Below are 26,122 nucleotides of genomic sequence, written 5' to 3'. Positions count from 1 at the left end.
CAGTTAAAACTAATGCTATACTTCAAAGATCACACGGTGGTGGTTAAGGTCAAGTTGAAATGTTTCTGTGAGTTTTTTCGGTACCCAGAAAAATGAATTGTCGTAGTGAATCCACCAATTGTTCCCTTTCTAAAAAAAAGTAAAGAAAAAAAAAAGGTTGAAAGTATTTATATGTATCAAGGAACTTAGGGCGAATGTGGAGAAGACGAAGGCCTCGTATATGGACATCTGTTATGTAATGTATTTAGCCTAAGTTCTTATTCTCTCTGTCTTACCTTATTTTATTTGAAATGTTTGTTTTATATTTTGGTGACCAATTGATAAAAAATACAAAAACAAAGAGAAACCAATAAATGGGTGAAACGTGGCACAACATGTAAAATTCATAGACATTTAGATTCGGAAATAAAGAGGGAAGAATGAGCAGACATCAAACAATTAACTTATGTTTTTTGTTATCATAGAATTTGTAAGTATTTGTGCACATTAAGTTAATAGGGGCAATTTTTATTTTTTCATGCAACATTTTTACGCTAAGAAGTGGATTAATAAATTAGTTTTGAATTCGTCATTTATAAAATTTAGACCTCACAAGTAAGAGGAAAGAGGTAAACTACTATACTCAAATATCAAGGACCATTTGATTTGAGCATTTTATAACACTATACTAGTCATATACGCACATGTTATACGTTTGTAATTTAAATTTGTCTATTATTTGTTATAAAAATCTTTTTATCACTTCTTTGGAAAAAAAAAAATTGGGCGTGAAACTTTGAAGAGGGGGTTAAGGGGGTGGCTTTGAAGTGGGGAGACGTGGGTTTAAAGACAAAAACTCCTCCATTTTTCATTTTATTTTTTTATTTTTAAAATAGAATACATGACATTTGAGGTTCATGTAAAAAACTGAAATTTTAAGTGGTATGTAATTACTAAATTGCCATGTCTTTTAATTTTGTTTAGCTTTAAATAAGAAGGTTATAATAGTATTTTCATGAAGTTATAATTGACAATCAGAGTTCTATTAGGTAAGATGAATTGTCAAATCTAGTTTTGACCAAACACCAGCTCTTTCAAGGGAGGAGAAAAGTCATTGTATTAGGTGATTAGTCTCAATTTCCTGTGAACGAACCGAAGAAATCCGGCCGTCTCTCTTGCTTTCCTTCCCGTACTCCTGCTCTATGCTTTTACTACATCATATTCATTCTATGCGTTACATGAAATCACATTTAACGAAGGATGGGATAATTCGTACCAAGCTTCGGGTCTGGGGCTATCTGGTTCTAAATCTCTGTGTGGTGAGCTGAGCTGTACGCAGTTTGTGTATCAACTTAGAATGCCCTCTTTTAAACACAATGCCAGTTCGTGTTTCAACTGGAGCATCTTTCCACGCGCCATCTGCATTTAGTGAGACAATAAGTTAGCTATACCAGATGCCTACGCATTATCCCAAATAAAAAGAGATAGATGAGATGACAGGCTGCTTATTACAAAAATGACAATTTTTTTAAACATCTTCAAGTTCTTAACCCAACTACGAAGTCCATGATTCCAGTCACTGAATGACACCTGCAGGATTTCTTTCTAGGGAATTTAGAAGATAAATCCCTGCTAGATGAGAGTCCAAGATTGAGAGGATTTCGTAGGTCCTGTTTTTCTCACGAGGTCTATTGAGTGACACGCACTGAAAAGTGTATATTATGCTGCTGGAAGTGATCTAATAGCTAGTTAGATATATACACAAAATATATGCCGCACCAACTTATCGTAAGTTTATAACTTTATAGCTATGTACTTACAACCAAGGCAAAACCAACAAGCAACACAGTTACATTACGCAAATAATTGCTAGAAACTCCCTAATAAATATTACATAGATAGAAGGAAAACTTGCCTTTTGGGTGACTTGGATTCTTCTTTGGGCATCATTGAATTGGGCCTCAATTGCTTCTTCCACTTGCACGAGAAGCTTTCTGTGTGATGCTTCTGTAAGTGAAACAGAATCAAAAGAGTACCAGGATTTGGAACGTTGTTTGTTTGCAATGAGAGTACAAACACTTTTAGCTCATCTAAAAAGGCCTTTTACAGTACGGTCTGGGTTCAACATCAATGATTTTTGCTGTATAACATAATGCGGCCACGCAAACAGAGTTCTAGCTGCTTATTTAGTTCATCATTATCATCCCAATAAATGCTGGATTTGTGTTGATTTCAACGCATGTAGTCTATATAAGCATAGGATGCATGGAACTTTAATGTATGTAGTCAGCATTCAAAGACTCCTGTGACTATGGAGATGTCACCATATTAAACTATCATCGGGAGGCTTTTATATCTATTATTTAGCTTGTTGAAAGTATAATTTATCGGCAGAATCATGATCGACATGATATAACACCTATACAAACACATTTCAGTAATGAATTGACACAAAGACAATACAAATATAATAAATGTAGAGATGCTGCCATACTTTGCTTATCAACAGTTCCCTTAAACTCTGTCAGGTACACTTCCAGCCCTTCAAGTGTGCTCCTGCATTCCTGAAGATGCTGATTGACTTGTTCCTTGAACTTGTCATAAATCACTTTCAATTGTTCTTGTTGCTCTGCATAAAAAAAGGTGGGTTTTCAGGCATAGCTTCAACGAGAAGAAAATCCCAATTCCAAGTGCACGCAGGCTAAACTGATTATATACTTGTGATTTCCATGAAGCCCTCCCTCCAAGAAGAAAATATGGAGTGTGATTTTCAACAAAAAAAGTACCCAGTGTAGATCAGGGATTTCCAATATATTAAATGTTAAAAAGCTAGAGCGTCCAATCTAAAAATCAATATAATGTTTGATGTGAGATTCTTTATTCTCAAAACCACACAAACCCCCCCCCCGGGGTCCACCCCCCAAAAAAAAAAAAAATAAATAAAACCACCCCCCACAAACACGTGGTTTATCATATTGGGGTGATGTGGAACATATGTGGCCAAATTGGACTATATGAATTGCTGTTTTGATTTTTGATACCATGTTAAGCTGGACCACCCAACCAAAACCAGTTACCAATTGAAAGGGAGGCCTAGGATTTACATATTACAATGAAAGGCTTAGAACGTTTGATGCCAGACTTCATATTCTCAACAATAAACAATTTAAAACATGTCACCATTAAAACAAGCTAGTTCTGTTTCCTATTATGATATTGGTATATCATATAATCCTATAGCCAAACAAACTACCTCATGACATAGGGGATAACCTATTATGATATTGGTATATCATTTATTCCTATAGCCAAACAAACAACCTCATGAATCAGGGGATAAAAGGAAAAAAATTCCCCAGTAGAACTTGCAAAATCACCCAGTGCAGGTGAGTATTACAAAAATGCTAGCAAATTAATTTTCAGGAACTAATCACATGATAGAACACACTAAAGGAAGGGTGACTATGATCGATGATATAAGTGATTACCAAGATACATTTAAATCTAACAATAACTCTTTTCACATATGTCATAAATATATCTGTCAGGAGTGGGTACAGTTCAGCTTGATCAAACCACCCTTAAACAGAAAAGTGGAAGGACATAAGTATTTGGAGATGGAAACATATTTTTAATATTCGTTACTTATAAGATTCAAATTACTCAATCCAAAACATAATAATTATAATAATAATAAACTGAAAATATCAGAAATACAACTTTTACAACCTTCAAACCTTGATTCCAGCCTTTTTCTCTTTGATTTACTGAGGTTTGTGAGCTTCCCTCTGAAAATCATCCAAAACATCTAAGAAATTGTTGAAATTAATAGAGAAACCTCAAACCTGTCAGTTGAAAGTACCTACATGTCTGTTTGAATCTGAGAGTCAACAGTTTGCAGCTGCATATGTACCTCCGCAGCAACAGACATTAAAATTTCAAAGGATTTCCTATTAGTTGCTGACTTCATTTTGGCTTTAAGTTTTTCTAATTCCAATGTAAACAATTCAACAGCCCTGAAACATTATCATGCGCAACACATAAATCACAAACGGGTAGCAAGTATAACTGCACCAAATCACATATAACAACACAAAGAACAGAGAGGAGAAAACCTAGCCAGTCCATCCACTAGATTAGGCTCTGAAGGTTCCTCTATCCAGTTATCTTCTTCAGTCCCTGCAACATCAAAATGTTAATGCATATTAAGAGAGGGTGAGGTAGCTGAAAGCTTTAAATGAATAAACGTGTTGCTTTGTGGCAGCAGAGTCTCCCCTGTACAAAGTTGGAATATAGTTTTTCAGCATTACTAATTTCTGGAGGGAATGTATATTTTTCTAAGAAACCTACAGAACAGTTAGATAACTGAAGTGGCTATCATTCTTCTGCGGGGCAGGGGAGGGGGAAAGAAACATATGGCAGCTTCCTACATCATACAATTAAAATCAATTGTATTCTAAAGGTGCTTAATCAATCAAGCATGCTTAAGTTAAAAATGCATTTATCCTACAATATAGATAAGGGTCTGGGTGAACATACAGTCACGTCCTTGGATAATAGGAGAACCTTCTCCACAACTCCTCAAGTCCCCCTCTTCAGATGATGATGAAAGAAGGCCATCTTCTGCAGCATTTTCTTCCATATCCGGTGTTGTTTTTCTCAATGGTGAATCCTTGAGTTCCTCTACAGCATCCTGAAGTTCAATAAGGAAAGACAGAAGGCAGAAACAAAATACTAATCAAAGAATGGTATACTGTGAAACTATCTTATCAGAACCATTCAATAACAAAGGATACAGAAGATTTTGCTTGTTCATTATCACAACAATCTTGTTTTGGAGTCCAGAAAGTACTGAAACTTCGAATGTCTCCCACAGTAAATCTCCTCTCTGTTACAGCAGGACTACTAGCATCTACCATTTGGTCTGAGTTTGGGATTGAGCTAGGGGAAGAACTTGATGTGGGTGTTTTAATTCCAAATGTGGGACTCAGATCATCTGCTTCTGGACTAGTAGCTTTCTTCAAGCTTGGATTGCCATTGTCTTCCTGGTAGTCGTTATTTGCGGGACTGACAAAATCTGCCTTAAATTTCTTGTATATGAGTGGTGATTGGCAGATTTCCTGCTCTTGAATATTTTTTTCCAGTTCATGATACTCTCTTTTATTCTCATGTTGGCAACCATGAGAATCTCCTATTTTCTTGCCTACAGAACTATTTTGCTTGGCAGGTGATTGTGGCTTACTCCTAATAATCTCTTTCTGAGTCTTAGTTGATTTATCCTTTTCAGGAAGGCAGATCCCATGGGACTCAGTTCTGAAACTTTTGACCTCTGTCTTCTTCCGCATAGACTTTGAGGATCCACCACCAGAAGAGCCATGTAGCTTCCCATCGCATTCTTGTTCGAAGGAAAATATGTTGTTCTCTTGCTGTTTCAGTTTGTAATCAGAGGATGGACCATTTTTTGTACTTGTCTGCTGTTTTTTCGTTGGACCTCTCTTTCGGCTCAATGAATGAGTCACAGGTCTCCTGACAATATTATCAGGACTTTCAGAATCCATTTCTATAGTATCTGAATTTTGTTGGGGTTTGATAAATGCATCACCCTTGTCATCATACTTTTGCTCTGGTATATGCTTAGGCTTGACAACTGTGGAACCCATTTGATCAAATTCCGGCTGTGGATTTATACTATCACCAACCTCAGGAGGCTGAGATTTGGAATGCTCATCAGGTGAAGAAATGGTTCCCAATATCTCCCAAAGCTTCATTCTGAGAGTTTCAGTTCTCCTGCTTTCTGTTGCATCTGTTTTATCCACTGTCACCTCCTTGTCTGTTGCATCTGTTTTATCAACTGGTGAATCCTTATCCATCATTACAACTTCCTGTGCAGTCACAAATGTGAAATCCTGAAGTTCCACTGATCCATCCTTCACTCCTCTCTTTCTGTATCTAACTCCATCAAAGTTCTTCTGCTTCTTACCGTCAGACTGGAAAAAGGAAGTCTGGTTTGCGAAAAACAGAACAGAATTTGTAACTGGTGCATTCGTTGTTCCATCACATTTGGACTGCTTCCCACTACAAGATGGCAAATCAGAAGACTGTTTTGCATGAAGAGGGGGATCTGAAGTACGCATTTTCTCGTGGAATGATGCAGTACTAACCCATTGGGAATTCACCTGCTCTGGATCCCTAGCTTGTTTTATTTTCTTGGCAGCTGTGACATCTTGCTCCTTGCTTATTTCCTCCGTGGTATTGCCTAAATTAGATGTTCCCCTTTCTGCATTTGGCACCACAGGTTCACCTACCTTGGTGACTCCAGACTTTTTCTTGGTTGATGGGTCTACCACAACTCCAATCGATATCTTTCTCGATTGGCTAAATGGATGATTAATGCTTCCAAAACTCCTACAATTGCTTGTTTGGTCCTGAAACGTATTTGGTGAGGGATTAAGCATATAATTTTTGTTTGTTTTCAATATCGACTAAAATTTCCAAGGATTCTAATTCTTTGGGGATCGCAAATCCCAATTGCACTCCACCATCCTGTTTCCTTTATCTATATTATAAGATGTATATCCAATAAACCATCAAGCAAAAGGGGGAAAGACATATCAGGTGAAACAACATTTTCAGATTGAGCGACTCAGTCATGCATAACATGCACATAACTTATTAAACAAAGTAAAACCAAAATGGCAACATGAACAACTCAGTGACACAGATGTTAACAATTAACAGATGGTAATCATGAGTAAATGATAGCATATATATAATGAGATTCATGAAAGATTATGCACCAAGTACCAAATAAGATGATGAACACGAAAAAATTAATTGGAAATTTTAAAGAAACTCAGTCGTTAGCTATATAACTAGGACATATTCAAATGTTAGTACTTACATCCCGTAAGTATTGCAGTGAATCCACCTCCATTGTTTGAGAACAAAGAAGCAGCAAAACTGCAGCTGTGACCTGGACAGTAAACTAAGCAATTTAGTTCGAAAAACAAAGACAGTTGCGTAAGAGGAGGGGCAGAGCAAGGCAGATAGAAAGCTAATAGTCTTTGCTGATGAAGAAAAAAAAGTGTGAAATGAATCTAAAAGAAATTCAATATCATGATAATTCATTTCAGACCATACACAGAGAACCAAGATGGATGGGTAACTTTATTACATAGTTTAGGGTTTCAAAGTTTCTAAAGGAGTGTAAAAGGCACGCACAAAAGTAAAGAGGGATTTACTATTCCTTCATGATTTCTTATCCTAAATTCCTAATTAATCATACTTTGTAGCACCCAAGATAAAGCTAAGGCTCTACAATTTCGAATTCATCAACCAACACGAAAAAAATCAGTAATTGGTAAATAATCACCAAGTAAAGTATTTCATTGGAATTAGACGATGGTGATACGAAATAAACCCTAATTCACCGAAAATTAACTTTCAGGCGCTCACAACCTTGATGAATTGCAGATTTAGGTTCTGAATCTCAGAGATCAGATGACACACCACACCATACCAGACCAGGAAAATGTACGAATGTGAGAAATTCAAACAACGAAATTAAACAAGTGAAAATCGGAGTTCAAAATCTCATAACCAGAAACTACATGGAAGAAAATGAAAATTTAAAAAACAAAATCATAGTAAATAGCCTACTGCTTGTTGAGCGTTGATGATCGATGACCTCCAGCTTTCAACTTTCACAATCCAATTTTTTTGCCGACGGTGAATCAGAGAGAGAGACGCAGAACAATGAAAAATGTATGAAAATACACGGCGGGAAATACATGTGAGTTTTTCTCCTGGCGCCTGACGGGCTCTATTTTATTCCAGAAGTGTATTGCGCACTCACTTTAAACTCAGTTGGCGATAGTACCCCTGCCCATCTTGGATATAGGTCCGTTGGGTCGATTGGGTTTCGATATTGGGCTATCTGTAGCTTCATGGACCAGCTTATCTATTTTGAATTCTCTCTTCAGACTTCAGAGTTTGTCCTTTTCTTACGTGCAAAAAAATTTAATTGACCCTATAATATTTTAACCTGTTATATTTATTCGGTGATATATAACTTATACTATTCTTTAGGGGTCTCGAGTAGGGCTGGACACGGACCAGATCAAACCTAATTTTGAAAGAATCGGATCAGATCAGAGTTTAAAAGAAAGGAAAACTAATGAAAAGGGTTTGAAAATTTTGAGTTTTAACGATAAGAACAAAATAAAAGGTAAAGTGAATAGTACCAGGTTTGACTTTTTAGTGTAAAAAATGTGGTTTTTCGTTAAAGTAAACAGTACCGCGAGTTTTTCTTTAAAACTCCCTTAAAAGAAATGGGACGGGTTGGGCTGGGTACATCATATTTCATTACAGGAATCAAATCGAACCCGGGCCAATCCGGGTTAGGTCCAAGGGTCTTTTGGTTTTTTTTTTTTTTTTTTTTTTTTTTTTTTTTTTTTTTTTTTTTTAACAAAACCACCACAAAAAGGAATGAGGACTTTGTCTTTCAAATTTGTCTTTTTTTTTTTTTTTTTTTTTTTTTTACAAAACCACCACAAAAAGGAATGAGGACTTTGTCTTTCAAATTTGTCTCCGTTGCCTTCAGACTCTCCCTCCAGAACCACCGCCATGCTGCCTTCGTCGCCGCGCCACAGCTTCTCCGACTCACTAATGGAAGAGAACATCGAAATCGTTAAGGCCCTAATCGCCATGCAGCATTTCCTCATCTCCCAAACCACCAATGTCGAAAAGCTCATTCGAGCTCAAAATCTCATGCAATCCGTCATGAAATGTCTTGAGAAAGAGTTTTACCAGATTTTGTCCGCCAATCGGGAGTATTTAGACGTCGAAACAGTCTCCAACCGGTCCTCCAAAGCCTCGACTAGGACTAACGTATCAGATCAAGATTCTGAGTCGAAGGACGAGTCGGTGGACCACATCTCTTGGGTCGCGATGTTTGATTTGAAATCCATTGTCGATTGCATGATCGCATCCGAATACGGCAAAGAGTGCATGAGAATTTACAACATTATCAGAAAATCGATCTTCAATGAAAGCCTTTACCTCCTTGACATCGAGAAGATGACACTCTCACAGGTTCAGAAGATGGACTGGAACATTCTAGAGACAAAGATCAAGAACTGGTTAACCCAGTTGGGATTAAGAACTTGAAGAATAAGAAGAAGAAGAAGAAGGTTTGGGGAGAGAGATTGTGGGAGATAGAGAGGTAGCTGAGACTGAGAGAGTGAATTTTGGAACCTTGGACTCAGGTAGAAACTAGGGTTGAAACCAACAGTTGAGATTAGATGATAGGTTATCATTAAATCTTGGTTGTTCATTATAATTAGAAACGAGTCGGTTTGGGTACTCGTTTTTCTAAGTATATGGACTTGGCACGCCCCGTAAATGAAAAGGGCATGGCCCGCCCTACCTGATTGTTCCCTAGAACCAACCCGCCCCGTCCCAAATCGTGATTACCCGCCCCGACCCGCAGTTCCTATACCCGTTTGCCCACCCCTAGTCTCGAGCAATGGAATGGAACGAAGCAAGGGATTAAGACTACAGGGTTAGTTAATTCTTTTCACATGTAGAAAATAACAAAAAAATTAGCGATTTTAAAAATAGTATCAAAAGTCGATAGGTAGTTTTAAATAACAAAGTTCAACATAAGTTTTTTTTTTTTTTTCAACAAACAATATTATATATACAAAGGAGAATGAGTGTGCTTAGCCTCACAATGGGTTAACAATAATGTGGTTCAAATTCACCTTAAGTGATAGTCAAACCTAAGACCTTTCACTTACAAATAAAGAGAAATACCACACCGTAGTACTAAGTGGCTATTTAAAACTTATGTTGAATTGCCACTCATTACTACGGTATGGTGGTATTCCTATTCACTTGGAAGTGAGAGGTCTTAGGTTCGAATCTCGTAGACGGCGAATTCGATACCAAATTAGGTTGCCCATTGTGTGGCTTAGCAGAACTCCTTACCCCCTTAGTGTAAAAATATCTCGATGTACTAAAAAAAACTTATGTTGAACTACTACTACTTAGTATCATGGCTTAATGGTAATTCTCTTCACTTATAAGTGAGAGGTCTTAGGTTCGATTCTCGCCAAAGGCAAATTTAAACTACATTATTCATAACTCATTATGAGACTAAGCTCACCATTTCCCCTTAGTATAAAATATCGTTTGTAGAGCAAAAAATAATCCCAAAATTCCTGAAGGCGACATGTGGACTTTTAGCTAAAAAGACAAAATTGCCCTTATTAAATGAGCAGTCATCCCACACATAGCTCAACATCTTAGGACATACAGGCTGCAGACTACGACTACTCAGAGCTCCACTGCCCATGGAAAAGTCAAAGTAGTTAATAATAGGATTATCCCTAAATCATATTATTAATACTCCCAATTGAAGACAAACCCCATCAAGTAAGTAATCTTAATTATATTTAATTAGGATAATTACCTTTATTTCCAAGATATTATTTACACAATATCTTGAGAATATTCTCACCAATCTAACCCTAATGTTGGTTGCTCTCCCTATAAACACCTCATTTCTCCACACAAAAATTGGACGTCTTTTCTACATACAGAAAAACCCTAAACACTTCCCTTTTTTCTACATACAGAAAAACCATGATGTCCCCCCACTCATCGTAGGCCCATGAGGCTTTTGCTCTTTGACCAAAGGTGTTGACTCTTTTGCAAGTACATTTTCGTCAAGACTGAAGACTGCCGAAATTTGCATCAACAAATTGAGGCTTTCATTGAGAGTTTGATTTAAGCACTAGAAAAAGACTTGCATTCAACGTTTCTACTTTTCTTTGTTCATTCGTAGATTTCCCCACACGTACCTTGCTATAGAATTTTCTTACCCTGGGGAAGAGATACGATGACGGGAAATTCAATAACCACTATAAACGGAACCTTCTACGTTTAAGGATACGGACTAGACGATGAGGATCACGACATGGCTCCACGTCGTCACTCCTTGAGGCTTACCACGACAAGAGTCGCACCACTACCATCTAGGACACCCATTATGGCTATGTCAGCAGCAACGTATGAAGTTTCCCTGCCCACGGTGAAGAAGCTACAGAGCAGCAAACCCACGGTGCAACATCACCAGCCTAGCAGGCTGTGGCCCAACCAGCAATCGCAGTCCAAAGCAATACCGATGCAGCAGCAGTCTTAAGTTTAGCAAAGGCTTAACACCCATGTACCCAGCAGGCAGCCCCGCGCCTATGTACACTACAGATTTGATCAATCCCAGCTAGAATCTAGCACCCGAACTCCACTACACTTCCATCACTCAAGGAGACGCATACCATCTAAGCTTTTCCACTCCAAATGATGAACAACACTTGTCCTAACAGGTCCTGAAGTTGACAAGCACCCTCTCGCATCAAATGACCTTGGTGAATCAACTCTTACAGCGCACTGAAATGCAGCATGCCCCAAACGAAGTGTCCTGAAACAAGATAAGGGCAGACGACGTCTCAGTAGGTAACCCATCAACCAACCACAAACAGAGCGATCTGGCAACGTACAATACTGCTTAGGCCCTCCGGATAATGCAGACTCTCGTCTTAGAGCACAGAGGTGCATGCACTCCCAGTTAGGCCCACAGGTAAATGTACATTCACGGTTGAAGCCATTTCGATAACCAACATGGACAACTTTCCAGGCGAATTGTTCATTCCCGACTAAGCTCACAATAAGCATCATCCACCTTGTATCGGAGTAGGCAACATGACTGATGGAAGAAACAATCACTCAATATTGCTCTCAAGTTCAACTGGCAGTCTGCGCTTAGTGCAAGCACGAACAACTTGCTCGCCTGCCAAGAATGAACCACATGCACCGCAACTACAACATAGACGAGCCGAAAAGCCTACTACCCCAGTAGAGGCAAATTCAGAATGAAGTAAAGAGGCTCCTAACTGAGCGACTGTGCGAATTCCAACGTTTCAAAACCATTGATGAAGCGCTTCGATGAAACGTCACCACCATAAATAATTACCTTCACGAACGAGATCGAGTAAATGGAGCTGCCACGTAAGTTTAACATGCCACGCTTCATTTTTTTCAAGGGAGACAAAGACCTGGAGAGGCACTAAAAAACACTACCGCAGCATCATGATCCTTTATCAGAGCAACAACACGCTCATGTGCAAGATATTCGCCATCAACCTACAAGGTGAAACATATAATTGGTTCTACACCCTGCCACCATGGTCCATCCGGAGTTTCAATGAACTTTTTTTTGGTTTTCACTAAAGAATACTTATCCTACCACTCGATTAAAAAGAAGTCCAACCACTTGTTCAACATCAAGAAAAACCCAAAAAAGTCGTTCAGTGACTACGTGAAGAGGTTCAAGGCAGATAAAGCAAAGATAGTCGGCTGCAACGACTAGATTGCTAGCATAGCCTTCTAAAAATGACTCCCAGCAGACCACCTATGATTTGGCGAACTAATCATGGAAAAAGTTTTGACTCTGGTAGACTCATTTACTATGGTAAATAATCATGCACTTAGGGACGAAGTTTGACGAGCAAACAAGCCATCCGAGCAGCCTTGGAATGATTTAGAAGTAGCCCAAAAGAAGGTAAACAAGAAGCAGTCCAATGACAAAAGCAAGTAAGGGGCTAAGCGCAGAGACCGGTCCCCGACCACCAAGAACTACACCAAGTTCTCGATCCCGATCAACCAAATCCTCTGCAACCTTAAGAGCAAACCTCGGATTAAGCTACCCAAATAGACGAAATGAGACATTTTCAAGTTGGATCACACCAAATATTACGCATTCCACCGAGGTCCTAGGGTCGACAACTGCTATACTTGGAAGGATTATCTAGAGAAGCTAGTGAAGGATAGTAAATATGACAAATATCTGGACAAACCAGCTACGCAGCCTAGGAGGAACGCAGACGCAAACGAAAAACCATCTGCCAAGACGATTCGAATGAACAACATCTTTGCAGAATCCGAGCACTTGGAGGCCACCAACAAGTCCAAGAAGACGAAGATCTAGTAGGCCATATCAATCTCACAAGTCTAGCAGCCGACGTCAACCCTGAACCCTTGTTGGCTTCATCGAGCAGGATGCCGAAAGTGTAGACTTCTCACACGACGATGCTCTGGTTGTATATGTTCAATAGGTCTACGTCATAGTTAACAGAACAATGATGGGCAATGACAGCATAGCCAACCTACTCTAACTTTCAGTCATTCAGCAGATGGGCTTGGAAACACGATGATATGCCAAATAGACGGATTCAACGGTCACACATTGACTGCTATCGGCAAAGTAAAACTCGACATGTAAACACTCCTAATGGTCTCAAATAGACATTCATAATAGTTAGTGACTTATGTTTGTATAACGGGATTCTAGGTCGGCACTAGCTAGTGAGACTAAGCGCGGTAACCTCTGTCGACTACCTAAGCGCGGTAACTTCTGTCGACTACCAAAAAATTTGATTCCGCATCCTAGGAAAATGAGTCGGAGAGATCAAATTAAACCAGGCCACATCCTGACGGTGCATTGTACAAGTTTTGAATAAGTGGAAAAAGAAGTTCTCTACCCGGTAGAGGTTACTGAGGTGTAAAAAAACGATTATACCTCAACCGAATAGCAATAACAGCAAGTAGGTCAAGAAGATGCCGAGCACATTTTGCTTGACCCTAAGCAGCGATCTGACCACATCAACAACTTGGCGGAGGCGTTCAACATCCTCAATGAGTACAAGACAAAGTCCAACCCCGCTAAATGCACATATGAGGCCGATGAGCAATCTTGGATATGAAGTCCCTTATTGCTTTGAAAGAAGTATCAAGGTTTGACCAGGCGAGTAGCCACACTCAATTGTTTCCCATTGCGATCCACCGTCCCGATGTAAACCTTTTTTGAGACAATCAAGAATGTGCAACAAGATAATGAGTGAGATGAAGCATTTCAGGACTTAAAGAAGTACCTGACATCACATCCTACTATCTAAGCCGAAAGCAGCGAAGAACTTATTTACATGCTTGGCGACATCTGAAGCAGAAGTAAGCTTTACATTTATACAAGAAGAACTGAGGCCCAACTACTTGTATTCCACGGTTCAAAAGCTCTCATCGAAGCAATCAAATGCCCAAAATTCAAAAGTTGACTTTGCTGCTAGTTGTTGCAACCCAAAAGCTCAAGTCATACCTTCAGACGCATGCAGTCATCCTCATGATGTACTAATCTACCCAATCCAGACGCGCAACAATAAAGGCGTAAACACTAACGGACGCAAAGTCTATTCCGACAAACGCATAAATCAGCCCGAAGGCGTGCCAAGGGCAGACAAACACTAGAAATGTGCATTAACCTAACCTACGGGAAAGTTCCTCCAACCACCAAGTGTCGGAAACAAGTCTTGTCCTCATCACCCTAGAAGACTCTACATAAGGGCAACCCAGCACTGGCAGTTAAGCACCACCTCCTGGTGCATGCAACTCAGCCTTGGAACGGCCTCATACCAACAGTTAAACACCACCTCTTACTGTACGTCATACGGCCCCAGTCGGCCTTTGCTCCGTAACTCGACCCTAGAATGGCCCAACGTAGGCAGTTGAGCACCACCTCCTATTGCGCGCAACTCGGCCCTAGAATGACCTCACACCAGCAGTTGAGCACCATCTTCTGCTGAGCGTCACACAGCCTTAATCGACCTTTGCTCCATAACTCGGCCTTTGAGTGTACCTATATCGACAATAGAGCACCACCTTATGTTACTCGTAACACGACCCCAGCTTCGCGGCTCCTTGTCGCACCTATCTTGCACCATAGCTCCCAACTGTGAGAATCATACTTCATGGCTTCCTGCTACATTGACTCAAGCTCTACAACTCACTGTTCCGTCGATAATTATGTCTGTGGTATGTAGACTTTAAGGCATCCAATAACGGAGCTAAATACGAGGCTTTACCGGCAAGCATTTGAAGCAAAATACCTGGCAGTAAAAAAGCTCGTAATCTATTCCAATTCTCAATTAATCATAGCTAAGCTACTGGGGAGTATGCAATCAAACATCCAAGGATGGCCCAGCTCCTCGAAAAGGTATGAAAGCAACTCACAATGTTTCACGCCTACACCCTTACTCAAGTTCCACGAGAAGAAAAATCTTACGTAGATGCACTAACAAGACCTAGGCTCTATCTTTGATCATCAATTTAGACGCTCTATTCCAGTCGAGCACTTGGAAAAGTCAAGCATAGAAACAGAACCAGCAGTCGAGGTGTCATAAGTTAGTACAACTCTGAGATAGCAATACCCTATTATAGACTATTTGTCCAATGGGACACTCCCCGCAGACAGATTGGAGTCTAGAAAGCTCCAAACAAAGGCAGCAGGCCGCTACATGTTGAACGACATGCTCGTTCGAAGATCTTTCATTCGACCACATCTCTGTTGCCTAAAACCTCCTGACAACCTGAAGTTTCTAAGCTCAATCCATGAATGCATTTGTGAAACTACTCAAGAGGCCACTCCTTAGGGTAGAAGACTTTTAACGTAGGTTACAATTGGCTAACAATACACCAAGACGCTAAGGAATTTATGAAAAAGTACGACAGCTGCTAACGCTACAAGCTGGTACCAGCAATACCTACCAGCGAACTACACCTGTAAACGAGTTCTTAGCCGTTCATGCAATGGGCAATCAACACGGTAAAGCCAATGTTGCCCCCTTTTAGGGGGCAAAGGCATGATGATTATGGCAATTGACTACTTCACCAAAGGGGTGAAAGCAAGTCCATGACGACCACAACTCCGACAGACACAGAGCGCTTCATATAAAGGAACATTATCTGCCCGTTTGGCATCCATCAAGCTATCGTCATAGATAATGGCCTGCAATTTTTCAGCAAAGATTTGGCAAAGTTCTTCAAGAAATATGACATAAAGCAATACATGTCTACGTCGAGGTATCCCTAAGGCAACGAGCAGGTTGAGGCATCCAATAAACAATCCTCGACTACCTCAAGAAATCCCTGTCAGATAAGAAGGGAAAATGGCCAGACAAGTTTCCCAGTGTTCTTTGGGTGTATCGCACAACCAAACAACGAGCAACTAACGAAACTATTTTTTCATTTGTATTCGGTTCAGAAGCAATCATTCATCCCAATCTTACCATGTTGAGCATCAATACTCTATTGCCTACTCCCGAGTAGAACATAAAAAAGATGACCACACATAACCTATCAGATAATTAACGCAAGAAGGTTACTACCCGTGTCACATGCTACCAGTAGTAGTTCCTCTTTAGCTACAATAAGAGGACGAATCTTATAGTTATAGCCCGAAACTTGATCCTAAAAAAGCTTTTATCACTACCCGACGGTAAGGCTCCAAAACGACGGATCCCACATTTTGTCATTACCATATAGACCCTGTCCAAGCCTTTCAAAGTTCAATGACTCAAGCAGCTCGACGAACAAGACCTTGCATGCCGAGGATTATCCAGTTATTATGCAGTTTCTACCTTTCAGCAAAGTTGATACGTTTATTTGAAGATCAAAGAAGTCATTCACAAGCCTGGTTCGACTGCATGCCTATAACAACTGATCACTTTTGCATTTCAATGAAGATCGCACCTTACACGGGACTTATCGCAGGAATTGCACCCTCTGGGAACCAACCATACTCTCCCTCTAGGAGAGGGTAAACTAGCACTTCAAATATCCAGACGTTGATGGTTCAGGCTGCCCTGGTGTAACTGGGCACACAATGGCATGTGCCGACATCCATAGAATTAGCCACAATGGTCTTTTTAAGACTTAGCTTACTAAAGGATTTTGGCCTTTGGCTTAGTCTTTAGGGATCCAAGCCTCAGAGACGGAGGAGGCATACAACGTAGTTTGTTCGTTAGATGGTTGCCCATGAAGATGAACCGTATTTGAGCATCCCTAATGTGATGAAACCAATGTTGAGGATCCTATATATGACCAAATAACGATCTTTGTGTTACGGAATAGTGTTCCCGCTGCCCATAGAGGAACATCCCGATTAAGCGCCTTTGACGTGACCATACTAGCATTAGCAGCTGAGCATCTCCAGCGTGACATACATGCAATCTCTACGTGGATATGGAATCCTAGCTTTGGCTACGTATAGAGGTTCAACGCAGTTAAGCATCCTTGATGTGACCAGTTAGCAGTCGCAACTGAGCACCTTGTATGTGACCAATTTGTGATCTCTGTGTATCCTTAGAACCCTAAAGTTTGCTGCCAGTTCACTGAGTAGCCTACAAATTCTGGAAGATTGCCTACGTCTTACCCCTCAAGCAATTAAGTCGCGCAAACTCATACAACCGCACATTCTTGTGAAAGATTAACAGCTAGTTTGCTCATACAAAACTCTATTGCCTGTCAACATACTACACAGTCTACTAGTTTTATCCCTGCCAAGTGCACAACAGTCTTTTGGGTTTACACTAATTCCTAAAGTGTTGTGCTACTTGCTACACAACTGACGAAATTGGTTATATGAAGTGTAATGTGTTCTTTCGAACCACTGCCCAAGAAATTCCATACAACTACACATTTCTATTGTGATAAGTTAGCGAATTTCGTGTCCTAACAATCTTTATTATGTTGTTAGATTACCATCTTGTCCTTGAACTTACCTTTTTTTTTAGGTTTTGAGAAAGTTTGATGAAGTCCAGGTATGATTAATATAAGCATTTAGGGTGCATTTGTTGCACCAAACTATCTTGGGCTAGACTAGCTTCAGGGACTAAACTGGACTCGCTTGGATTGGACTAAGCATAATAAGAATAGTGAAGTGTTTGGTGCAGCAGCAGACTATGTCCCAGACTAGAAATTTTGTTTGGCTCAAAAAATTAATTTCAGCTTCCTTTTATATTTTTACTTCCCATAACACAGGAACTTCACAAATAACCATCCATTCAATCAATTGTTCAAATTGATGGTCCGAGCATATTTCTACTATATAGTCAAAAAGTTTGTTTTCCAATTGTTTGTTTCATCTTAACATGTAAACAAAGAACAAATCTAACTTTCAAAAGAATGAGTTTTGACTCTCTGTAGAGAATTAACCCTAAGAAAATGTTGCAACTAAGAACAAAGAATTTAACTTCTTTGGTTGCAAAAGATACCAAACCAGCAAGGCAGCAAGTTGTTTAGTAACACCACTAAAATTGGAATTCTTAAAAGTGAGAATCAAAATCACACAGAAAACAAAGTAATAATTTTTCAAAAAAAATTCAAATTGAAGTAGTAGAGGTAATGTGTAACATCCCCAAATCAGATGAATCACCAATCAAAATTGACTGCTTTGCACTTCGCAATTGAGAATCCTAGAAAATATACATAAGCAGCAAGGATTACATGAACCACCATCGTATTTCATTCCCTACCAAGATAAAGATTGAGTTTCCCAGATCACACTTATTTTGGAGAACCCAAATGCTCAAATTAATTAACATTTCAAAATTAATGAAGAAAAATATGTTATATAAATCATATTTGATGAACTTGATCAAACATAATAACAACTCAGACACCAAAAAATCAAACTTGTTCCTGCAAATTCATGAAATGACATAACAACATTAATCAAACAGACAAAGCAAGATGAATTAGGAAGAATCCCCAATGTGCAAGACAAAATAATCTCCCCTATCTTGCTACAAAACGAATCCCTAATTTGCAAGACGACGAAAATGAATAGGGTAAGTGGGGCTGTAGGCGCAAGAAGAAGACAGAGAAGAAGACGGGGAATTAAACAACTGCCCACCACTATTGAAGAAGATGATTGGGGATGGTAGGGCTGTTTGACATGCCCAACCCTGATATTCTCCAAACACCAGGGTATGCACGTGCTAGCCAACACCCAAAGGTGACGAAGCCATATTAGGATGCATGAAAAATAATAAATATAAACAATACTTATAAATTTAAATACAATGATTATGCAATTATGGAACGTGTTCAAAGCATACAACTAATCCTAGACACTATAAAGGAATAATATAAAACATAAAATTGAATGAAGAAAGAGGTGGGTCCTACACCGAAAGGACTCAAAGATGCCGATGCGGGAGTGCCTTGACACCGAGATTGTACGCTTCGATTCTAAGTCCTGAGGGGGCGTAAAACAAAACATGAGTGGACCAAGGTGATATATAAGTAATACGAAAATAGTTAATCTTTAATGTACTAACCCCCAGGTTTAGAAAACTCATACAACATAATAAGTAATAGGTTTTCCGAAAACCCTAGCATGCCATAAAACTTCGTAAAACATATATCATATATAGTGTGCCTGCCTGAAAGCATATAGAACTCTTCCGACCGAAGCCAATATAAGTATTTTCCACCCGTAGGCACTACAACCCCCGGCCTAAGCCAATATAAGTATCTTCCGCCTGTAGGCACCACAACCCCCAACCAAAGCTAATATAAGTATCTTCCGCCCTTAGGCTCCTACACCACCCACCCGAAGGCATATAAGTATCAATCGCCCGTAGGCTCCTACAGCACCCACCCGAAGGCATATATAAAAGTATCATTTGCCCATAGGCAGTAACATTCGAATAACTACTAAATAAGTACGTAAAGACATCAACATACTATATATATATATATCCTAATTGGAGTTCGGTAGCTACAACGTCATATCGTAAAACCTATTCGTAGTATATAGTCATCAATCATATATACTACGAAGAACATAAAATCAATAAAGCATGAATATCATAAAGTGTAAAATTAATTTACTCGTAAACGTTTCATAAAACGTAACCATTAAATCATGCTTTTCATGTATGCATTTCTAATAGTAAAATATGGATTTTAGAAGGGTTCCACTCACCTTACACTATTGGCGAAGAGCCGTGCAAACAAGAGAGGACGAAAATGCCATAAACAAATGCACCTAAACATATAAAAGGTCCAATTAATAAAACACTATCATAACAATTGAATTTTGGGAAACGGATGTCACAAACGGATTCAGGACGTTGAAAAACATAAGAGGCGACCTCGAGTACCTCTACGTGCACGCGCCCTCATGCGTTGTCATAGGGTGGCGGCCTAGAAGGCCACGCACCATTTTGGGTCGTCAACGCTGCCATAGACGGCGGCGAAGCACAGTACCTTTAGTGGAGGCGCATGTGCTCCATGCACCAACCAAGACATGAGCTCACGCATGCCCACGCGATGCCTGGGTTTTGGGTTAGTTTCTGGGCTGGGTTGGTGTTTGGGCTTGGGATATGTAATTGGGCTTAAACTAGGCCAAAAAGCTTCAGGTTTGGGTTTGACAATTGGGTTGGGTTCCATTGCCCAAATCTTTGGGCCGGACTAGGGTTGTGTGTTTGGGTTTAAGGCTATCGGGTCGAGTCAACCTCAGTTTTAAGATCGGTTTTCACGAAGACGTCAACCTCGAACCTCGATTACAACCTATGATCTACCCACCAAATTAGAGAAAAACTAGAGTAAATTAGGATTATTCCTTTGGTTCCCCAAGTAGTGGCCAGAGTTAGCTGGAAATTGGCTCAAAAGCTGTCGGGTTTCGCCTGAAAACTGGAAATGAGAAGAACACGTATGAACAGGGTTAAAACCTTTGGTTTTTTAGCTCAAAAACAACTTGGGTTCCCAGAAACTCTCACTAGAGATGAAGATACAACCTAAACTTAACAAACTCACCTCGGTTCATCGGGTTTCGAATTAAGCCGTCAGAGGAAGTCGTTGTTTCATCGCATAAGCCTAATTGCAGAGTTGACAAAGACAAGAAGGAGCAAACGGAGTGACGAACTAGCTATGATGTTGATGACAGTTCGTGTATGTATGTGTGTATTGTCCTCGGAAAGGAGAGAGAGCACCGAGAGTGAAGAGGAGAGGGAAAGGGAGGACTCACAGAGAGAGGGAAAGAGATGACTCACGGAGAGAGGGAAAATGAGAATGAGTAATGGGTCGGGGGATAAAATCAAAGGGTGGGCCCCCTTGGGCACACCAATTAAGGCCATAATGCAACATTTCAAACAAATATCCCACAACCAAAATGAAATTACCAAATTGCCCTTCCAATTCGTCAAATCCGGGACGGGTTGTTACACTGTTGGTGCAAAAAGAAGACATAGTACAAAGAAAAGGCTGCTGCTGGTGAGGATCTGTTGGTGAGGCTACTGCTGGTGAAAGAAGGAAAAGACGGGACTAGCAGTCCTCTCATTTTTGGGGGGGATTGGCTAAGACCTTCTAGCGAAGGTGCTAGTCCACTGTAGTCCTCATGAGTCCCATTAAACTTAGTCTCTCTCTGCAACAAACATAGGACTTCATAATCACTAGTCCAATCAGTCCAGTGAAGGTTAGTGATGCCAAACAAACACACCCTTAGGGTTTTAGAAGCTCCATCAAACTAATAGACTTTTTTATGTAAGTTAAAGGCAAGGATCAAATGTAGGTTTTGTAAAATTTAGATACTTAAATTAACAGTTTTTTAGTTTTTGAACTAAATTTAAACTAGAGCTGAATGTTAGGAGACAAACTCTAAATTTTACTGGAATGAAATGTCACATTTGACGTCACTCACATACAAATCATTTGTCATGTATGTTTCAGTTATGAAGTGAATGAAAAACTAGGAAAAATGGGTGGGCATAGTTGCAACTCAATTGCATGGAATCATAACATTGTATAACATAATATATAGGAAAATGTCAATTCGTAAAAATACATCGAAGCCAAAAATAAGATTTGGGACACTAGAGTTTTTGTAAAGATAAGAAAACGGTGGTTGGGTGCCCTCTGTCTATCTCAGTCGACGCCGGTGGTGGTCACTGCCAACCAATCGCCATGAGCACCGCCAGGATCGCGGCCACTCAGCCTCTCTTCTTCTCTGCACCTCACTGTCACCGACCTCCCTCCATTTATGTGGTGGATTCTAAACCAAACAGAACTTCCCCCTCCCTAAAGTTGCGATGCTCGGTGGCCAAAGAGTCGACCATATCGCCGTCGGGGATCAATGGAGAGGGTACACAGTCGGTTTCTGTTGACTGCGTGGTGGTGGGCGGTGGAATCAGTGGGCTCTGCATCGCTCAGGTGCTGGCTACCAAGCACGGCGACGCCGTCCCGAATGTCATAGTCACGGAGGCCAGGGACCGGGTGGGAGGCAACATCATCACCGTCGAGAAGGACGGCTATCTCTGGGAAGAAGGCCCCAATAGTTTTCAGCCGTCCGATCCCATGCTCACCATGATGGTATTGCCCTTCTCTACTTCTCTTTTCTGCTCTGGCACAGTTCTCGTTCTTGCATTTACATTTACATTTTAACACTTACATTGAATTAATTAATTGCAAATTAGTGAATTAGAACTTAGATTAGACTGCTAGTATATGTTTAGCTAGTGGTAGGGGCATTCAGTTTCTTCCTCTAATTGTATGAGTAATGACTGTGTGTATAATGTATGTGTATTGATTTGTGTGTTGGGTATTTCTTGTGTTTGGTAGGTGGACTGTGGTTTGAAGGATGATCTGGTTCTGGGGGATCCAAATGCACCTAGGTTCGTGTTGTGGGATGGCAAGCTGAGGCCCGTGCCGTCCAGCCCAGCTGACATACCTTTCTTTGACTTGATGAGCATCGGTGGCAAACTCAGGGCCGCCTTTGGTGCTCTTGGCATTCGCCCTTCTCCGCCTCCTCCAGTTTGTTCTCTTTCTTTTTACTTTATTTTTCATTTATTATGTTGCCGTTCTCACTTATTCCTCAATTCCTCAACTGTACTGCTCATTTCACATAATCTTTGACAAAAGTGACAGGGTCGCGAAGAATCGGTTGAAGAGTTTGTTCGTCGTAATCTTGGCGATGAGGTTTTTGAACGCTTAATTGAGCCTTTTTGTTCAGGTCATCTCCATTTTTGAATAATTATGACTACATCATTAACTTCTCCTCGTGCATTTTTCTAGTTACTCCAATATTCGTTTGCTTCTTCCTTCTGTTGGGATCCTAAGATCGGTTCGGACTCAAACCAACCTAATTGTTGCATATCCCATTCAAACTTGAATCAAAAACAGAAATGAAAAAGAATTGTTTGCACTGTTGAATTGCACTTCTTCCTTTTTGTTATTTATGCAAGCAAGCACCATGTGACATCAAATGGTCCATCACAGAAATGTGACCTTTCACAAATTTTAAAAGGCACTTTTAACTGAACTGCCATTTTTTCACACAGGATCTGAATTTTGACCACATTCATTTATTCAGCCATGCTCACTTATCTACGTGAATTATACTTGTCAAAGTAACCGCATAAACCTTCCTGTAAAAGCTGTTCAGTTAATTTGGTATATGCTTGTTAAGCTTTTAAAGTGGTGTAGCTTTTGGTCAGCTGGTTATAGTAATTTCTTAATTGCCCTGAAACTTTTGTCATATTCAGGTGTTTATGCGGGTGATCCTTCAAAACTGAGTATGAAAGCAGCATTCGGAAAAGTTTGGCAGCTAGAGCAAAATGGAGGTAGTATCATTGGTGGTGCCATTAAAGCAATCCAGGGGAGGAATCATGCCCCTAAGACACCTCGAGATCCGTAATAATATATTTGTTTCTTTGAAGTTATTTTATGATTTAACTCGTAAAGTTTATTATCAATGCCCTAATTTTAGTTTTTCAAAAGGCGTCTTCCGAAACCAAAGGGCCAAACAGTTGGATCTTTTAGGAAGGGACTTGGTATGTTGCCGGATGCAATTTCTACAAGGTACTTTCTTTCAACAAAGGATAAATACTCTTACTCTAGTTGGTTGGTCATCCTTTTTTGTTGGCAAGGAGAGAACACACGTGTTGTATTTCACAGCTATGATGTACTGTATTCTATCGTGTTGGCAGGTTGGGCAGCAAAGTAAAATTATCTTGGAAGCTTTCAAGTATCAGTAAATTGGATAGAGGGTACACTTTGACCTACGAAACACCAGAAGGATTGGTTTCAGTTCTGAGCAGAAGTGTTGTGATGACTGTTCCATCCTATGTAGCAAGTGGTTTATTGCGACCTCTATCTGTATGCTTCTGCCCTACATGTTTCTTATCTTTACTGCCACTTGTTTGACAGTTAAATCTTGATTTTGAGGCATTTACAGTTGGTGGTTGGTCAAAGTTTTTTTCTAATAGTGGTGATTTACAAGACAAATCAATGGGTTTCTCATCTTGTTTCTTTTTTGCAGGCTGCTGCTGCAGATGCACTATCAAAATTTTATTACCCACCAGTTGCAGCAGTTTCTATTTCATATCCAAAAGAAGCAATTCGGACTGATTGCTTGATAGATGGTGAACTGAAGGGCTTTGGTCAACTGCATCCTCGTAGCCAGGGGCTGAAAACTTTAGGTAGATTCGATTTGGTTTAGGAATTCATTATCTATGCCTATAACTATGCTTGACATCAGCGATCACCATTTCTTGCTGATTTTTTCCATGGGTTTTCTTGGGTTTTGCAGGAACTATATACAGCTCATCACTCTTTCCTAATCGTGCACCACCTGGAAGGGTTCTGCTCTTGAACTATATTGGAGGTGCCACCAATCCTGGAATTTTGTCAGAGGTAAGACGATTGCCATAGGATATATGATTTTGTGGTGGGAAAGATCCATGAATGTGATGATAAGGCAGGTGATATAGCATTTAAGTGGATTGATGGTTCTCATAAACTGTCATGGAGGTTGTAAAATGTACTTCACTTTATATACGGCACCCTAAAAGAAGACCCCACTTTATCCAATATCCTGATTCCTTTTTTGTAATTACCTTCAGTAACTATCCGGTGAACCTTTCATTTTGGGCGTCAACCTAAATCCTACCATAATTTCATATACTTGATTAGTCAAGCAATCATGCATGAATCTCGGATCTTCATACAAGTCCCAGTCAGCCATGTGTGCAGAAACATGTGTTTTGTCCTTTGGTAGCAGGCTTTGTTTTCCAAGGTATTGTGCCATTGCTGCTTCTGGTCTGTCTTCGTGTCCATGTGCACTTGCATATACATTTAAAATCACATTCTCGTTATTTGAACAGCGCGCATGGATATGTAATTCACATTCTCATTTTTTTTGCTTCCAAGGCTTTGATTGTTTTCTTCTTCTTTTAACTCTTTTCTTAAAAAATAAAACACGGACAGATGGAGAGCAAGCTTGTTGAAGCAGTTGATCAAGATCTGAGAAAAGTCCTCCTAAACCGTAATGCTAAGGAGCCGCTTGTATTGGGTGTGAAAGTATGGCCACAAGCTATTCCACAGTTCTTGGTTGGTCATTTTGATGTCCTTGATGCTGCAAAAGCCGGTCTAAGTGATACTGGGACCCAAGGGTTGTTTCTTGGCGGCAACTATGTCACTGGTGTAGCCTTGGGTCGATGTGTTGAGGGTGCTTATGATGTTGCGGCTGAGGTGGCTAATTTTGTATCAAAATATGCTTACAAATAGTTCAATTAACGGTGATTCTGCAATGTATCCTGTAGAAGTGCAATGTTAGGAAGTGGAAGTTAAGATGTTCCTTTGGACTTCCCGGGCAGCCTGGCTTTGCAGATAGAGTTCCTTCTCCTTTTTGGTATTGTATTTTGTCTATTAGTTTTACTTGGTACTTGTGACTTGTGAGTTGTAATAACTTTTGCTTTGGTCCACCTACACTCTTCTAGTTCTATCTAGCATCTACTTACTCACACCCACACTTGGAAAATTCTTGTCTTTATTTCTTTCTTTGGGTTGATGACGAGGCTTAGAGAAGGGGGACGATTGGCCATAGTTTATCGATGGGTATTCCACTTCCCTTTAAACATCAGGCGCCTCCAAGGTGAAGGTGTACCATCACACTAAAGTTCTTATTGTCATTAGCTTTAGGCACCTTTGCAGCGTGTGCATACTTGAGGAGACAAACTTATTTTGAGATGTCGTTGTGACGGTATCTTAAAACTATCTTGTATTGTCTTGCACTATAACTTTCACGTAGCAATGTTTGATTGGTTTGAAATACTTTGCAATGACCTTCCTATTGTGCGGAAGCACTTCTTCTAGTTGAGATCAAGGAGTTGGCAAAACACCATTCAATGTATTATATTTTATTTTTAAAATATTAATTTAACAAACATTGTGTTTAAAAAATAATAAA

At 39.9% G+C, this 26,122-nt stretch overlaps 3 protein-coding genes across 5 annotated transcripts; 2 read left to right on the top strand and 1 right to left on the bottom strand.

The window, feature by feature from the left end:
- Positions 1-1,071: 1,071 nt before the first annotated feature.
- On the bottom strand, positions 1,072-7,866 carry LOC137739832 (meiosis-specific protein ASY3-like). Of its 2 annotated transcripts, none has more exons than XR_015966508.1 (10): positions 7,639-7,866; positions 6,881-6,952; positions 4,776-6,404; positions 4,519-4,672; positions 4,095-4,158; positions 3,846-3,995; positions 3,717-3,767; positions 2,474-2,608; positions 1,895-1,986; positions 1,072-1,398 (listed from the first exon to the last, which is right to left on the bottom strand). XR_015966508.1 is itself a non-coding variant. In XM_088699972.1 (10 exons), exons 2-10 carry the CDS (start codon positions 6,911-6,913, stop codon positions 1,327-1,329), a joined length of 2,388 nt encoding a protein of 795 aa, XP_088556098.1. In that variant the 5' UTR covers positions 6,914-6,952; positions 7,639-7,866; the 3' UTR covers positions 1,072-1,326. The 2 variants fall into 2 exon arrangements, 1 of the variants encoding a protein (XP_088556098.1); XM_088699972.1 differs by having other exon boundaries at positions 3,709-3,767.
- A 738-nt stretch (positions 7,867-8,604) lies between these two features.
- On the top strand, positions 8,605-9,147 carry LOC137740795 (exocyst complex component EXO70H1-like). The gene has a single exon (XM_068480595.2). It carries the CDS (start codon positions 8,605-8,607, stop codon positions 9,145-9,147), a length of 543 nt encoding a protein of 180 aa, XP_068336696.2.
- Positions 9,148-21,593: 12,446 nt separating this feature from the next.
- On the top strand, positions 21,594-25,676 carry PPOX (Flavin containing amine oxidoreductase family). Of its 2 annotated transcripts, XR_015966403.1 has the most exons (10): positions 21,711-22,245; positions 22,495-22,686; positions 22,801-22,885; positions 23,418-23,565; positions 23,653-23,733; positions 23,862-24,030; positions 24,194-24,353; positions 24,464-24,567; positions 24,777-24,949; positions 25,141-25,676. XR_015966403.1 is itself a non-coding variant. In XM_068479114.2 (9 exons), exons 1-9 carry the CDS (start codon positions 21,841-21,843, stop codon positions 25,438-25,440), a joined length of 1,644 nt encoding a protein of 547 aa, XP_068335215.2. In that variant the 5' UTR covers positions 21,594-21,840; the 3' UTR covers positions 25,441-25,676. The 2 variants fall into 2 exon arrangements, 1 of the variants encoding a protein (XP_068335215.2); XM_068479114.2 differs by lacking the exon at positions 24,777-24,949 and having other exon boundaries at positions 21,594-22,245.
- The last annotated feature ends 446 nt before the right edge of the window (positions 25,677-26,122 follow it).

Source organism: Pyrus communis, chromosome 9, assembly GCF_041283825.1.
Source record: "Pyrus communis isolate YQ-2024b chromosome 9, ASM4128382v1, whole genome shotgun sequence".
Taxonomy (NCBI): domain Eukaryota; kingdom Viridiplantae; phylum Streptophyta; class Magnoliopsida; order Rosales; family Rosaceae; genus Pyrus; species Pyrus communis.
The sequence above is the reverse complement of the archived record's forward strand: the minus strand, read 5'-3'. Positions and strand labels throughout refer to the sequence as shown.